This window comes from Lucilia sericata, unplaced genomic scaffold (genome assembly GCF_015586225.1).
Source record: "Lucilia sericata isolate MDLA Ls3-8-SP2 unplaced genomic scaffold, ASM1558622v1 Contig002334F_arrow, whole genome shotgun sequence".
Classification (NCBI taxonomy): Eukaryota; Metazoa; Arthropoda; class Insecta; order Diptera; family Calliphoridae; genus Lucilia; species Lucilia sericata.
The window spans coordinates 41,419-56,137 of NW_023996147.1; the positions used below are offsets into that span (position 1 = coordinate 41,419).

Genomic DNA, 14,719 nt, shown 5'->3' on the forward strand with positions numbered 1-14,719 from the left:
AGTTCTAGTTCAGTTCTAGTTCAGTTCTAGTTCAGTTCTAGTTCAGTTCTAGTTCAGTTCTAAGTTCAGTTCTAGTTCAGTTCTAGTTCAGTTCGGTAGTTCAGTTCTAGTTCAGTTCTAGTTCAGTTCTAGTTCAGTTCTAGTTCAGTTCTAGTTCAGTTCTAGTTCAGTTCTTAGTTCAGTTTCAGTTCAGTTCGTCTAGTCATTCTGTTCAGTTCTAGTTCAGTTCTAGTTCAGTCTAGTTCAGTTCTAGTTCAGTTTCTAGTTCAGTTCTTCTAGTTCAGTTCTAGTTCAGTTCTAGTTCAGTTCTAGTTCAGTTCTAGTTCAGTTCTAGTTCAGTTCTAGTTTCAGTTCTAGTTCAGTTCTAGTTCAGTTCTAGTTCAGTTCTAGTTCAGTTCAGTTCAGTTCTAGTTCAGTTCTAGTTCAGTTCTAGTTCAGTTCTAGTTCAGTTCTAGTTCAGTTCTAGTTCAGTTCTAGTTCAGTTCTAGTTCAGTTCTAGTTCAGTTCTAGTTTAATTCTAGTTCAGTTTTAGTTTAGTTCCAGTTCTCTGATCTAAAACTCAGTTCTTGTTAAGTTTTAGTTCAGATCGTAATTTAAGTAAAAAATTTAAATTCTTTTTCCTTTTAAGTCCAGCTTCTTGTTCACTTCTGATTCAGATTGCAGTTCAGAACACTTATTTCCGTTCTTGTTCAGAGTTTAGTTCCTTATCTAGCTTTGGCGTGATAAATTATGTAAAGTTTTTATTTAAGAAAATTCGTAGTTTTGCAACATCATCTTGAAGTTTGATTCATTTCTGAAAATAATTTTTATAATTTTCAGCAGATAAATGTATTAATTTGATATAATTAAACTTTCCAACGTCTCATTTAAGACTGGTGTCAGGCATAGTTTATATAGATTTAAAACTACCTGAAACAGTTGATTTTTTAAGAATAAACAATTTTAACAATTAGCCATTAAAAACAATATTAACAATTTTTATACCTTTCATATCTGTTCATTTAAATCCAAAACCTTTAGACAATGCAAGAACATAAAAGGAAAGTTTACAATGAAATTTGGAAATAAAAATGTGCGAAAATCATGAAGTATTTTCTAACTTATTCAAATGTTAATGACGAGAAAACAACACCAGAAAAATTCATGATTATTAATAATAAAATTCAAAAATGTTGCAAATTTTTATTAACTAAAGGTTATTAATTTTCTAAATCAATATTGCGAATTTTTTGCAAACATATAAAAACTTATAGGGAAATCAGCTTACTAGTTAGTTTAGCAGAAATGGAGCGACATATAGCTGTAGTTGTGCTATGTAAGTTAGCCTTATATTAAAAATTTGGGAAAATATTGCTAATTAATTTAATTGATTGTGTGTTTTTTCACAGGTTTAGGACTGCAGTTGGCTGTAGCGTCTGAAAATGAGTTGAAGGAAACAGGTCGTTTAATTTCGGTGGGTAATCCTGCACCATCGTCATCACCTGTAGTTTATCCGCCATATTATCCACCACATTCACATTATCCCTCACACTGTGGATGTTCACCTGGTCTTCCAGGTCCACCAGGACCACCCGGTCCCCCAGGTTTACCCGGTAGTCCTGGACTTAAGGGTGATCGTGGTGACAACGGTTATGTTGGTCATCCCGGCAGGCCCGGAAAACCTGGCAGACCTGGTATTCCCGGTAATCCAGGGCCACCAGGAAGGCCAGGTCGTCCTGGACCACCAGGTGCCCAGGGTCCTGTTGGTCCTCCTGGCCAACATGATCATGGACGGTATCCTGTACCACCTGTAGTAGTAACACCACCAGCTCCAGTATATCCCCCTCCTTATCACGACGGTGGTGGTAAACATCATCATCATCACCATCATCATAACAACAACAATCAAGGGCCTATCATAGTACCTGCTCCAGCACCAGCACCATCTTATCATCACCCACCTATTTATCATCCACATCCTGTATATCCAGCTCCAGCACCACCCGCACAATCTCCTATTATTATTTTGGGTGGAGGTGGAGGTGGAGGAGGTGGTAGCAGTAGCAGTAGTGCTGGGGGTGGTGGTGGAGGAGGAGGTGGTACTGGAGGTGGTACTACTGGAACAGTAACAACCACTAGAAGACCTGCAACTACTACCAGAGCACCGGCAGCCAATAATAGAGTGTATCTCTATGGTGGACGCCAATATCCCGAACAACATGATTACCATCCAGAAGAACAGCAATATAATGATCAAATAAATGAGGTAAACTCCCCTCAGAGTCAAAATTATGATGAAAATTCTGGCGAAAACTATAACCAAAATAGTGGTGAAGTAGGATCAGAAGTGCCAGAAAACAACAATCACTTGGATCAACAACCGGAAAGTTCAGTAGAAATGAATGATTATAATCTCCATCCAGAAGATGGAGAAACTTATGTAGACAGTGATCAATCACAAGCAACTCGTTTCAATAACGCTGTTCAGGGTACGAAAAGTTCTAAGAATTTCACAAATAAATGAAAATAATTATTGAATATTAAAAAAAGATGTTTGTTGTTTTTTCATTACGCTTATTTTAAGCATTGATCATATTTTGAAAATTGGGTCAAATATAATGCCATTATATTCCAATGGTAGTTTCGAAAAATTTTATTGGATTCAGTTCTAGTTCATTTCTAGTTCAGTTCTAGTTCAGTTGTAGTTCAGTTGTAGTTCAGTTGTAGTTCAGTTGTAGTTCAGTTGTAGTTCAGTTGTAGTTCAGTTGTAGTTCAGTTGTAGTTCAGTTCTAGTTCAGTTCTAGTTCAGTTCTAGTTCAGTTCTAGTTCAGTTCTAGTTTAGTTCTAGTTCAGTTCTAGTTCAGTTCTAGTCAGTTCTAGTTCAGTTCTAGTTCAGTTCTAGTTCAGTTCTAGTTCAGTTCTAGTTCAGTTCTAGTTCAGTTCTAGTTCAGTTCTAGTTCAGTTCTAGTTCAGTTCTAGTTCAGTTCTGGTTCAGTTCTAGTTCAGTTCTAGTTCAGTTTTTATTTCGTTCCACTAATTGTGAACTGATTTAAGAGAAGCTGAGGTATTCAACAAGGTTTTCAATACCAAATAAAGAAAAAAAAAATAAAATTTGGTTCAAAACAAAAATCAAATTTGTCATGTTAGTATTATAATTAGCGTTTAGGAACAATAAATTATTAAAACCTGGCAGACCTGGCAGAAGTTCTAGTTCAGTTCTAGTTCAGTTCTAGTTCAGTTCTAGTTCAGTTCTAGTTCAGTTCTAGTTCAGTTCTAGTTCAGTTCTAGTTCAGTTCTAGTTCAGTTCTAGTTCAGTTCTAGTTTTCAGTTCTAGTTCAGTTCTAGTTCAGTTCTAGTTCAGTTCTAGTTCAGTTCTAGTTCAGTTCTAGTCAGTTCTAGTTCAGTTCTAGTTCAGTTCTAGTTCAGTTCTAGTTCAGTTCTAGTTCAGTTCTAGTCGTTCTAGTTCAGTTCAGTTCTAGTTCAGTTCTAGTTCAGTTCTAGTTCAGTTCTAGTTCAGTTCTAGTTCAGTTCTAGTTCAGTTCTAGTTCAGTTCTAGTTCAGTTCTAGTTCAGTTCTAGTTCAGTTCTAGTTCATTCTAGTTCAGTTCTAGTTCAGTTCTAGTCAGTTCTAGTTCAGTTTTATTTCGTTCCACTAATTGTGAACTGATTTAAGAGAAGCTGAGTATTCAACAAGGTTTTCAATACAATAAGGAAAATAAAATTGGTTCAAAACAAAATCAAATTTGTTATGTTGGTATTATAATTAGCATTTAAGAACAATAAATTAGGTTGGCTCCAAATGGTTTCGAACAAATCAAATAAAATGTGATCAAAATTTAATGTAGAAAAACGAAAGAATAGTGTTTATAATTAATTAATTTTAATCAATTTCATTAAGTAATAGATAAATTAAATCGTTTTCAAAAAAATATATGAAATATTTTTTAACTCTATTATTTAAATACATTGTTCTACATACTAAAGGAGTCATCCTAATAAACGTATATACGCTATTTCTTCTTAAGTCTCAAAAAATGATACTCAAATATTAGTTCAGTTCTAGTTCAGTTCTAGTTTAGTTCTAGTTCAGTTCTAGTTCAGTTCTAGTTCAGTTCTAGTTCAGTTTTTATTTCGTTCCACTAATTGTGAACTGATTTAAGAGAAGCTGAGTATTCAACAAGGTTTTCAATACCAAATAAAGGAAAATAAAATTTGGTTCAAAACAAAAATCAAATTTGTTATGTTGGTATTATAATTAGCATTTAAGAACAATAAATTAGGTTGGCTCCAAATGGTTTCGAACAAATCAAATAAAATGTGATCAAAATTTAATGTAGAAAAACGAAAGAATAGTGTTTATAATTAATTAATTTTAATCAATTTCATTAAGTAATAGATAAATATAAATCGTTTTCAAAAAAATATATGAAATATTTTTTAACTCTATTATTTAAATACATTGTTCTACATACTAAAGGAGTCATCCTAATAAACGTATATACGCTATTTCTTCTTAAGTCTCAAAAAATGATACTCGAATATAAACAGCAATTTCTAATTTTATTCTTTTATCACCATTTAGACCAGTATGTTTGTATCAGATATGTTAATATATATATTATAACATTTAAACAAAGCCATAAACTTAAAGCTCTTACAATAAAATTGATCAATGAAAAGATCATAAATTATTTTCTAGTTCATTCAAATGCTAATGACAAGAAAAGAAGAAGAAAGAAATAGCATGTCACATTTGCTCTTATTCGAACTATTGCTTTTTTCGCTTTTTCTTTCGACGATCAACAAGTCACGGATAATAAAAAGCAAATGCAAAAATGTTGCAAATTTTACCAACTAACGGTTATTCAATTTCTAAAATGTTATTTGCGAATTTTTCAAATCTATAAAAAGTAATACTTACACAGGGAAGCCAGCTTAGTAGTTAGTTTAGAAACAATGAAGCCACACATAGTTGTAGTGTTGCTGTGTGAGTATGATTTAAATATAGTTTTCAAAGTCCTTTAAAACAAAATTATTTTCTTGTAGCTTTGAGTCTTGCATCTGGAAATGATTATAAGGAAACAGGTCGTGTAATTTCATTGAGTAATCCGGCACCACCATCTGTAGTATATAAACCATATTACCCACCACATTATCCCTCTCACTGTGGTTGTTCACCCGGACTTCCAGGTCCACCAGGACCACCCGGTCCCCCTGGATTACCGGGAAATCCTGGCCCAAAAGGTGACCATGGTGATAATGGTCATATCGGACACCCCGGCAGGCCGGGAAAACCCGGTAGACCTGGCATTCCCGGTAATCCAGGACCACCAGGACGACCTGGTCGTCCAGGACAGCCGGGTGCTCAGGGTCCTGTAGGTCCTCCCGGTCATCACGGGCATGGTCATGGTCACTACCCTGTGCCACCTGTAGTAGTACAACCACCGGCACCTGTATATCCACCACCTTATCATGGAGGTGGCGGAAATCATCACCACCATCATCATCATCATGGCAATAAAAATCCACCAATCATAATTCCAGCACCCGCACCAGCCCCATCTTATCACCCACCCATTTACCATCCCGTTCACCCAGCTCCTGCACCTGCCGCACCATCTCCTATTATTATTTTAGGTGGTGGTGGTGGTGGCAGCAGCAGCAGTAGTAGCGCTGGTGGTGGTGGAGGAGGAGGTGGCGGTGGTACACGTCCCGGCACTGCTACTACTACCAGAAGACCTGCAACGACAACTAGAAGGCCAGCAGCCAATAATAGACTGTACGTGTATGATGGTCGTCAATATCCCGAAAATCACGACTATCATCCACAAGATCAGCAATATAATGAACAAATAAATGAGGTCAACGCTGCAAATTATTATGAAACTTCTGGGGAAAACTATAACCAAAATAGTGCTGAAGTTAATAATGATTTGGAACAACAAATTGGAAGCTCTCAAGAAATGTCGGATGATAACAATTATGAAGGACAAGCAGGCGAAGATGGAGAATCTTATGAAGAAAGTCATCAATCATCTGCAGATCGTTTCTATCAGGCTGTTCTGGGTACAAAACGTTCAAAAGGATAAATAAATGGAAAAGTGATATTAAATACTGAATATTACTATATGTGGTTTTATTTATTTGTTAAATTAGATTAGGATTTGTACATGAAGTTTAAGTTTAGTTCTGTTTCTAGTTCTGTTCTAGTTCTGTTCTAGTTCTGTTCTAGTTATGTTCTAGTTCTGTTCTAGTTCTCTGGTTCTAGTTCTGTTCTAGTTCTGTTCTAGTTCATTCTGTTCTAGTTCTGTTCCTAGTTCTGTTCTAGTCTGTTCTAGTCTGGTTTCTAGTTGCTGTGTTCTAGTTCTGTTCTAGGGTGTTGATAGTCTGTTCTAGTATGTTCTAGTATAGTTCTGTTCTAGTCTTGTTCTAGTTCTGTTCTAGTGTTCTATGTTCTAGTTCTGTTCTAGTCTGTGTCTAGTTCTGTTCTAGTTCTGTTATAGTATGTTCTAGTTTGTCTCTAGTTCTGTTCTAGTTCTGTTCTATGTTCTAGTTCTAGTTCTGTTCTAGTTCTGTTCTAGTTCTTGTTCTAGTTCTGTTCTAGTTCTGTTCTAGTTCTGTTCTAGTTTCTGTTCTAGTTCTGTTCTAGTTTGTTCTAGTTTCTGTTCTAGTTCTGTTCTAGTTCTGTTCTAGTTCTGTTCTAGTTCTGTTCTAGTTCTGTTCTAGTTCTGTTCTAGTTCTGTTCTAGTTTGTTCTAGTTTCTGTTCTAGTTCTGTTCTAGTTCTGTTCTAGTTCTGTTCTAGTTCTGTTCTAGTTCTGTTCTAGTTTCTGTTCTAGTTCTGTTCTAGTTCTGTTCTAGTTCTGTTCTAGTTCTGTGTTCTAGTTCTGTTCTAGTTCTGTTCTAGTTCTGTTCTAGTTCTGTTCTAGTTTCTAGTTCTGTTCTAGTTCTGTTCTAGTTCTGTTCTAGTTCTGTTCTAGTTCTGTTCTAGTTCTGTTCTAGTTCTGTTCTAGTTCTGTCTAGTTCTGTTCTAGTTCTGTTCTAGTTCTGTTCTAGTTCTGTTCTAGTTCTGTTCTAGTTCTGTTCTAGGTCGGTTCTAGTTATGTTCTAGTTTGTTCTAGTGTTTCTAGTTCTGTTCTAGTTCTGTTCTAGTTCTGTTCTAGGTTCTGTTTCTAGTTGCTGTTTAGTTCGTTCTAGTTCTGTTCTAGTTCTGTTCTAGTTTCTAGTTCTGTTCTAGTTTGTTCTAGTTCTGTTCTAGTTCTGTTCTAGTTCTGTTCTAGTTCTGTTCTAGTTCTGTTCTAGTTCTGTTCTAGTTCTGTTCTAGTTCTGTTCTAGTTCTGTTCTAGTTCTGTTCTAGTCTGTTCTAGTTCTGTTCCTAGTTCTGTTCTAGTTCTGTTCTAGTTTCTGTTCTAGTTCTGTTCTAGTTCTGTTCTAGTTCTGTTCTAGTTCTGTCTAGTTCTGTTCTAGTTCTGTCTAGTTCTGTTCTAGTTTCTAGTTCTTTCTAGTTCTTTTATAGTTTCTGTTTCTAGTTCCTGTTCTATTCTGTTCTAGTTCTGTTCTAGTTCTGTCTGTTCTAGTTCGTTCTAGTTGTTTTTCTTCTAGTTCTGTTCTAGTTCTGTTTTCTAGTTCTGTTCTAGTTCTGTTCTAGTTCTGTTCTATTCTGTCTAAGTCAGTTCTAGTCATTCTAGTTCAGAACTGACTTGTTTATTTCAGTTCATTTCATTTGTAGTTTCATTACAATGTTGTCGATGTTAAACGAACAAATTTTTTAACACTATTAACACTGAACGTCTTGGTATGGATTTACTTTTCTTATAAAATCGTTGGTACTCTGCAACATTTCATCTAACTTCTTTCACTACACCAGCTATAACCTATTGTTAACTTTAGGCAAATAATTTAAACATTTTTAATATTGTTTGTTCAGCCTAAGTCAATAGGTATTCAAATTTTTAGGCCTTAGACAAAAAAATCTTAGATTTACACTGAGAAAAATTCCATTATTTGGAGTTTTTGTACCGATCTAAATAAATGATATTGAAGGATAATTAATAATTTTCGAATGATAATTTTTCTAATTATTTTAAACAACATTTTGAGTCAAAAATTTATTTCTAGTTGACTATTTTTCTAAGTGTAGCAATCTTAATTGGTGCACGCGTTTTTTTTCTACAAATATTAACAGTAATATCATATTTTGATGACCTATTGAAAACTGAATTGAAAAAGCGTTATGTGCATAATTTGCTTATACAATAGTGAATTTTTTAGGCAAATTTATCTAATTGTATAAAAACCGATGTCTGCAGAGGAAAACCATTTCAGTAGATTGTTTGGCTACAATGAAGCTATACATAGGCCTAGTTGTGTGGTGTAAGTAGTCTCTTTATATTTTGTAAAACTCTTTTTAATTAGAAAAAATTATAATTTTGTTTTGCAGCTTTAGCCTTAAATATGGCTCTGGCATCCACGGAAAAAGAACAGGAAACTGGACGTTTAATTTCTTTTAAAACTGAAGCCCCTGCTGCACCTTCGTATCCACATTATTATCCACCACAATACAACTCACAATGTGGTTGTTCACCAGGACTTCCTGGTCCCCCAGGTCCACCTGGACGACCTGGTGCCCCCGGCAATCCTGGCCCTAAGGGTGATCGCGGTGATAACGGTCATTTGGGTCATCATGGTAGCCCAGGCAAATCTGGGAGACCTGGTATTCCTGGTAATCCAGGACCACCTGGCCGTCCAGGACGTCCTGGAGCTCCGGGTCCTGTAGGTCCTCCCGGTCATCATGGGCATGGTCGTGGACATTACCCTGTTCCCCCAGTAGTTGTACAACCTCCAGCTCCAGTTTATCCACCACCTTATAGTTCTGGTGGTGGACATCATCATCACCATCATCATCATCACAATAATAACAACCAAAGACCCATTATAGTACCTGCTCCAGCACCAGCTTATCATCCACCCATTTATTATCCACCTCCGTACTATCCAGCTCCAGCACCAACACAACCACCAATAATTATTGGCAACAACACTAGTAGTGGTAATAAGGGTGGCAGTAGTAGTAGCAGCAGCGGCGGTGGAGGAGGAGGCGGTGGCGGCAATAGAGGAGGTGGTGGCGGTAGTGGTGGAAGCAGCAGCAGCAGTAGCGGTGGTGGTAGTAGTAGTAGCAGTAGCGGCGGTGGAGGAGGAGGTGGTGGCGGTGGTACTACTACCACCACTACAGTAACTACTAAAAAACCTGCCACAAAAACTAGAACGTTCAATAATGGCCGTCAAAATCCCAATAATCATAACTATTATATAGAAGATCATCACTATAATGATGTAAATGAACCTCAGAGTACACATTATGAAGAACATTCTGAAGAAGATAATTTTAATTATGAATCAAATGACGAAAATATAGAAAGTGCTGAAATGAATTCTCAAGAGATGTCTGATGATGGACAACCAGGCGAAGATGGTCAAGATGGAGAAGAACACAATGAAGTTCATCAATTCGATCAATCACAGGTGGCTCGCTTTTACGAGGCTGTCCAGGGTACTAAACATTCTAAAGGATATTATAAATAAAATAAAATTTCAGTTAACTTTGCGAAAATATTTTGATTTTATTATTTAGGAGAATTTAATCAGAAAACCCCATTTTGTTTTGGGAAAAGTGTACATTTTTTTTAGAAAATAATTCGGGCCAAACAAATTTGAGAATTCTTCGAAAGCATGACTCTACTAAGTTCTTTCTATGTTCCAACAAATTTGCTCTACAGAGAGCAACTCATCATACAAACTATGTCTTTAAAGAGAAAAGATATTCAAAGAGCTACTTTAGTATACAGATATTATCGGTTATAGAACGGTCTTAACTTTGAACTATAGAACCATAAAATGGACTCTAGACTGTTCTATAGCCTAGACCATTGAATAGCCTATTGCCTGGACTATACAATATTCTATACAGTAGACTATGGAACAGACCATAATCTGGACTATAGAACAGTATATAATCGAGACTGTAGAAGGGTCAATTATGTAGTCTGGACAATAGTCTATAGTTTGGGCTGTCATAAAATGGACTCTAGACTGTTCTATAGCCTAGACCATTGAATAGCCTATTGCCTGGACTATACAACAGTCTATAGAGTAGACTATGGAACAGACCATAATCTGGACTGTAGGACAGCTTATAATCGAGACTGTAGAAGGGTCAATTATGTAGTCTGGACTATAGTCTATAGTTTGGGCTATAGAACAGTCTATAGTCTGGACTATAGAACAGTGTATAGTCTAGACTATAAAACAGTCTACAGTCTGGACTATAGAACAGTCTATAGTCTGGACTATAGAACAGTCTATAGTATGGACTATAGAACAGTCTATAGTCTGGACTATAGAACAGTCTATAGTCTGGACTATAGAACAGTCTATAGTCTGGACTATAGAACAGTCTATAGTCTGGACTATAGAACAGTCTATAGTCTGGACTATAGAACAGTCTATAGTCTGGACTATAGAACAGTCTATAGTCTGGACTATAGAACAGTCTATAGTCTGGACTATAAAACTGGACTGTGAAACAGTCTATAGTGTGGATTATAGAACCGTCTATAGTCTGGACTTTAGAAAAGTCCATAGTCTGGACTATAGAACAGTCTATAGTCTGGACTATAGAACAGTCTATAGTCTGGACTATAGAACAGTCTATAGTCTGGACTATAGAACAGTCTATAGTCTGGACTATAGACCAGTCTATAGTCTGGACTATAGAACAGTCTCTAGTCTGGACTATAGAACAGTCTCTAGTCTGGACTATAGAACAGTCTATAGTCTGGACTATAGAACAGTCTATAGTCTGGACTATAAAACAGTCAATAGATTGGACTATAGAACCGTCTTAAATCTGGACTGTGGAACAGTCTATAGTGTGGACTATAAAATAATCTATAGACTGGACTAAAGAACAGTCAGAAGTCTGGACTATAGAACAGTCTATGGTCTGGACTACAGACCTTAGGAAAGTTTATAGTCTGGACTGTAGAACAGTTTGGACTATAGAACAGTCCATAGTCTGGACTATAGAATTGAAGGAATATAGTCAGGTCTATAGCTGTCTGTAGAATGATGTTGCTTTCAACCTTTCTTCAAAAAGTGTTATTTTCGAATGATTTCTAAAACAATTCGAAATGAAATGTTTACATTTTTTCTTCAGGTATTAAAACTAAATATGAATATGAATAGTAGCTGTTATAATCTATAATTATGTTTTGACTATAATAGTTGTAGCATTTCTCTAATTATAATTAAAGTTTTATGCAAATATTTATATAACGTTTTAAAATAATATCTCTAAATCAAAACAAAAATGAACTGACATGTGATGAATGAACAAGATCAGCTATCAATAAAATTTATATTTACATTTCTGTTTGTTTTGGCCTAGACTAATAAATATTTAAATTAAAATGTTTAAACAAAAAGTTTAAAGTTTAATTTCTTATAGATAATAATAGTAAAAAACACACGTTTTCGTAAATGCATGAATTATTTGCGATTTCATTCAAGAATAAAACATAGCATACTTTGTTAGATGGTATTAGAAATTTCTTTATTTAGAAACGATTATATCGCTCTTACTTTCCTTTGTAAAATGGCAAAAAAAAATTCCTAAGACTACTAAAATTAAAATGTAAATTTTTAGGAAATTCTAAAAAAAGATCAACTATAGTGTTGTAAATTTAATTAAGAATAGATTTGTTTTACAAACACAAAGAAAAAATTTGGAAGGTCTAATGGATTTTTCAAGCCTTATGTAACATATGTATGACAAACTATAGTCTGTAGGGTTACTATAGACTTACAGTATATGCTGATCTAAAGTCTATAGACTGATCTGTTATCAACACTACATACTTATCGGTATTCCAGGCTATATCTTAGTTTATAACCTAGACCATACATCGACGTGTTTTCTAGAGTACAGAATGATCTCTATCCTAGACTATATATCGAAGTATATCCTTATCTAAAGACTGATCTTTAGTCTAGACTATTAAATGCTACATATTTTATGAGTGATCTATAGTCGAAGCTACAAAACCATCTATAGTCAATACTGTGTGTGATATAAACAAAATTTGTCTATGTAGCCTTAATAAAAGTCGTCAAAACGGGCAGAATTAACCTTATTTCTTTATGATAATAGATTGTAAAAGAGAAATTTCTATTGGTATATAAACACTGACGTTCAGCGAGAACAAAACAATAGATTGTTAAGCAACAATGAAGCTACACATAGTCCAGCTGGTGCTATGTAAGTAATACATTTTTTTATTAGACTAGAGGATTTAACTTAAACATTTATTTATTTGCTGATGTTGCAGGTTTAGGTCTTAACTTGGCCTTGGCCAAGCATAAGGAGACAGGACGTTTGATTTCTTTCGGAAGTTCGGAACCTGCTGCCCCTTCGCCGGAGTATAAAAATGTGCCTTATTATCCCCCTCCATATCCCTCACCTTGCGGTTGTGCGCCGGGTTTGCCAGGACCACCTGGTCCACCAGGTCCTCCTGGTCTTCCTGGTAGTCCCGGTGAAAAAGGTGATCGCGGAGATACAGGTTATCCTGGACATATTGGTAGACCAGGTAAACCTGGTCGTCCTGGAGTTCCCGGTAATGCCGGACCACCAGGTCGTCCTGGTCGTCCGGGTCAGCCAGGTGCTCAGGGTCCTGTTGGGCCTCCAGGTCATCATGGCGGTCATGGACACTATCCAGTGCCTCCAGTAGTTGTACAGCCACCAGCACCGGTATATCCACCTCCATATCACGGGGGTGGTGGTAATCATGAGCACCATCATCACCATCATAATTCAAATAACCAACCCCAAATAATTGTACCCACCCAAGCACCTGTTCATCCACCCATATACCATCCACCTATACGCCCACATCCACCACCAGCTGCTCCCCCCGCACAACCACCTATTATTATTTTCACTCCTGGCAGTTCCAGTAGTAGTAGTTCTAGCGCTGGCGGCGGAGGAGGTGGTGGCGGTGGTAGCAGTGGTTCCACTAGTACTGTGCGCACAACTACAAGAGCTCCAGCAACCACTAAAAAACCTGCTGCCAACAATAGAATTGTATATTTTGATGGCAGCAAATATACCAACTATCTGGATGAAGAAATTGATCCATATAGGGAAGACCATAACAAAGTAAATGTAGGGCACCAGCAAATGGTCGTGCACAAATATAAACAACGACCAAATTACGCTGTAACACCAGCTGAAGATGATTCGGATATTGTACAACATTATCCAGAGGATTCAGGGGATCAGGAAGACATTACAGGCGCAAATGAAGAGTTTGAAAGTGTGTCACATGCAGAAGGTAAGCCTGGTGATAATTACGGACATAAAAACCCCAATAGACAACCTGTAAATCCGCATACATCTCACAAACAAGTAATCAATAGCGGTCATGTAAGCAAATATCCACAAGGTGTTGCAGTAATGGAAAGTACCCAAGTATCAGGTCATATTAACTACGCTGTTGATAACCATAATAGACAACCTGTAAGTCAACATGTGGCAACTAATGGTAATGGAAGTAAGCATCCCATTGGACAAGATCAAAAAGAAAATCAATACAATAACTATAAAAAAGAAGTGATTAACAATCACAAGCATGTTGTTAATACTTACAACAATAACAACAACAATAATAACAATAACAACAATAATAATAACAACAACAATAATAATCATAATAACAACAATAATAATCATAATAACAATAATAATAATCACAATAACAACAATAATAATCATAATAACAACAATAATAATCAAAACAACAACAATAACAACGAAGGCGTTCAGACAATGGAACAACCTACGTATCAGGAGCAAATTGACGCCAACTACCAAACCAATGATCAACAAAATATCGAAGTTGAATCAGAAGCACCAGAAGATAACAATGAAGAACCAATGGAAGTTTTAGCTGAAGTTGAAAATTCCCAGGAAATGCCTGCCACCGTTAATAACTATAATCATATTCATGGACATTATGGAACACCTGGAAATGTAAATGTGGTCAACAATAATATTGCAAATAAATATCCAAACTCATATAGTCCACAAGAACAACACTATGATAAGCAACCTCATAAACAAATAGTTAACAATAATATTGTTCAACAAGTTGAGCCAACTTTAAATTATGATAAAACTCCTGAGGAATATGAATCCACGTTAACGCAAAATAATGAAGAAGAAGACATTGAAGAAACTCAAGAACAAAATCAAAACTATGGCATACATCAAGAAATTGAAAATAGACCAGATGTTGATAGTCCTGCAGATATTCCCGACAATAATAATTACAGTTACGGCAGTAGTTATGGTCAACCTATATATAATAGAAATCCAGGTCAATCTCCAGTGCCACAGGTTTATAAACCAGTTAAAGGAACAAAGCGCTCTAAAGGTCATCGTCGTCAATAAATGGAAAAATTATTAAATTAAAAAAATCTTTTATGTAGTTTTTATTATTTTCGAAAAAATTTAATGGTATTTGGGATCGAGACAAATAAGGTTAATCTGCCACACTTTCTTAGAAATAGGACCTAGTTTAAAAATATTTTATTGAGATCATGTTAGGATCATGTTAATAATATATCCCTATGTAAGGATGCATCATCGAAAAAGTTTGTAGGAGTACTAATGTTTTTATTCCGTTTG

General features: G+C 35.8%; 3 protein-coding genes across 3 annotated transcripts; all 3 read left to right on the forward strand.

Moving 5' to 3' along the window:
• The first annotated feature begins 1,274 nt into the window (after positions 1-1,274).
• On the forward strand, positions 1,275-2,503 carry LOC119613818 (collagen alpha-1(XVI) chain-like). Its single transcript, XM_037969874.1, has 2 exons — positions 1,275-1,315; positions 1,389-2,503. The coding sequence occupies exons 1-2, from the start codon at positions 1,285-1,287 to the stop codon at positions 2,501-2,503; spliced, it is 1,146 nt and encodes a 381-aa protein (XP_037825802.1). The 5' UTR covers positions 1,275-1,284.
• Positions 2,504-4,778: 2,275 nt separating this feature from the next.
• Positions 4,779-6,102, forward strand: LOC119613820 (collagen alpha-1(VIII) chain-like). The gene is made up of 2 exons (XM_037969876.1): positions 4,779-4,965; positions 5,025-6,102. Exons 1-2 carry the CDS (start codon positions 4,935-4,937, stop codon positions 6,065-6,067), a joined length of 1,074 nt encoding a protein of 357 aa, XP_037825804.1. The 5' UTR covers positions 4,779-4,934; the 3' UTR covers positions 6,068-6,102.
• A 6,136-nt stretch (positions 6,103-12,238) lies between these two features.
• On the forward strand, positions 12,239-14,508 carry LOC119613819 (homeobox protein 2-like). The gene is made up of 2 exons (XM_037969875.1): positions 12,239-12,292; positions 12,363-14,508. Exons 1-2 carry the CDS (start codon positions 12,262-12,264, stop codon positions 14,480-14,482), a joined length of 2,151 nt encoding a protein of 716 aa, XP_037825803.1. The 5' UTR covers positions 12,239-12,261; the 3' UTR covers positions 14,483-14,508.
• Positions 14,509-14,719: the final 211 nt, after the last annotated feature.

Coding starts and splice junctions, on each gene's coding strand:
- LOC119613819 (XM_037969875.1), top strand. CDS start 12,262: ATGAAGCTACACATAGTCCAGCTGGTGCTAT. Junction 12,293..12,362: donor CATAGTCCAGCTGGTGCTAT/GTAAGTAATACA, acceptor CTGATGTTGCAG/GTTTAGGTCTTAACTTGGCC.
- LOC119613820 (XM_037969876.1), top strand. CDS start 4,935: ATGAAGCCACACATAGTTGTAGTGTTGCTGT. Junction 4,966..5,024: donor CATAGTTGTAGTGTTGCTGT/GTGAGTATGATT, acceptor ATTTTCTTGTAG/CTTTGAGTCTTGCATCTGGA.
- LOC119613818 (XM_037969874.1), top strand. CDS start 1,285: ATGGAGCGACATATAGCTGTAGTTGTGCTAT. Junction 1,316..1,388: donor TATAGCTGTAGTTGTGCTAT/GTAAGTTAGCCT, acceptor GTTTTTTCACAG/GTTTAGGACTGCAGTTGGCT.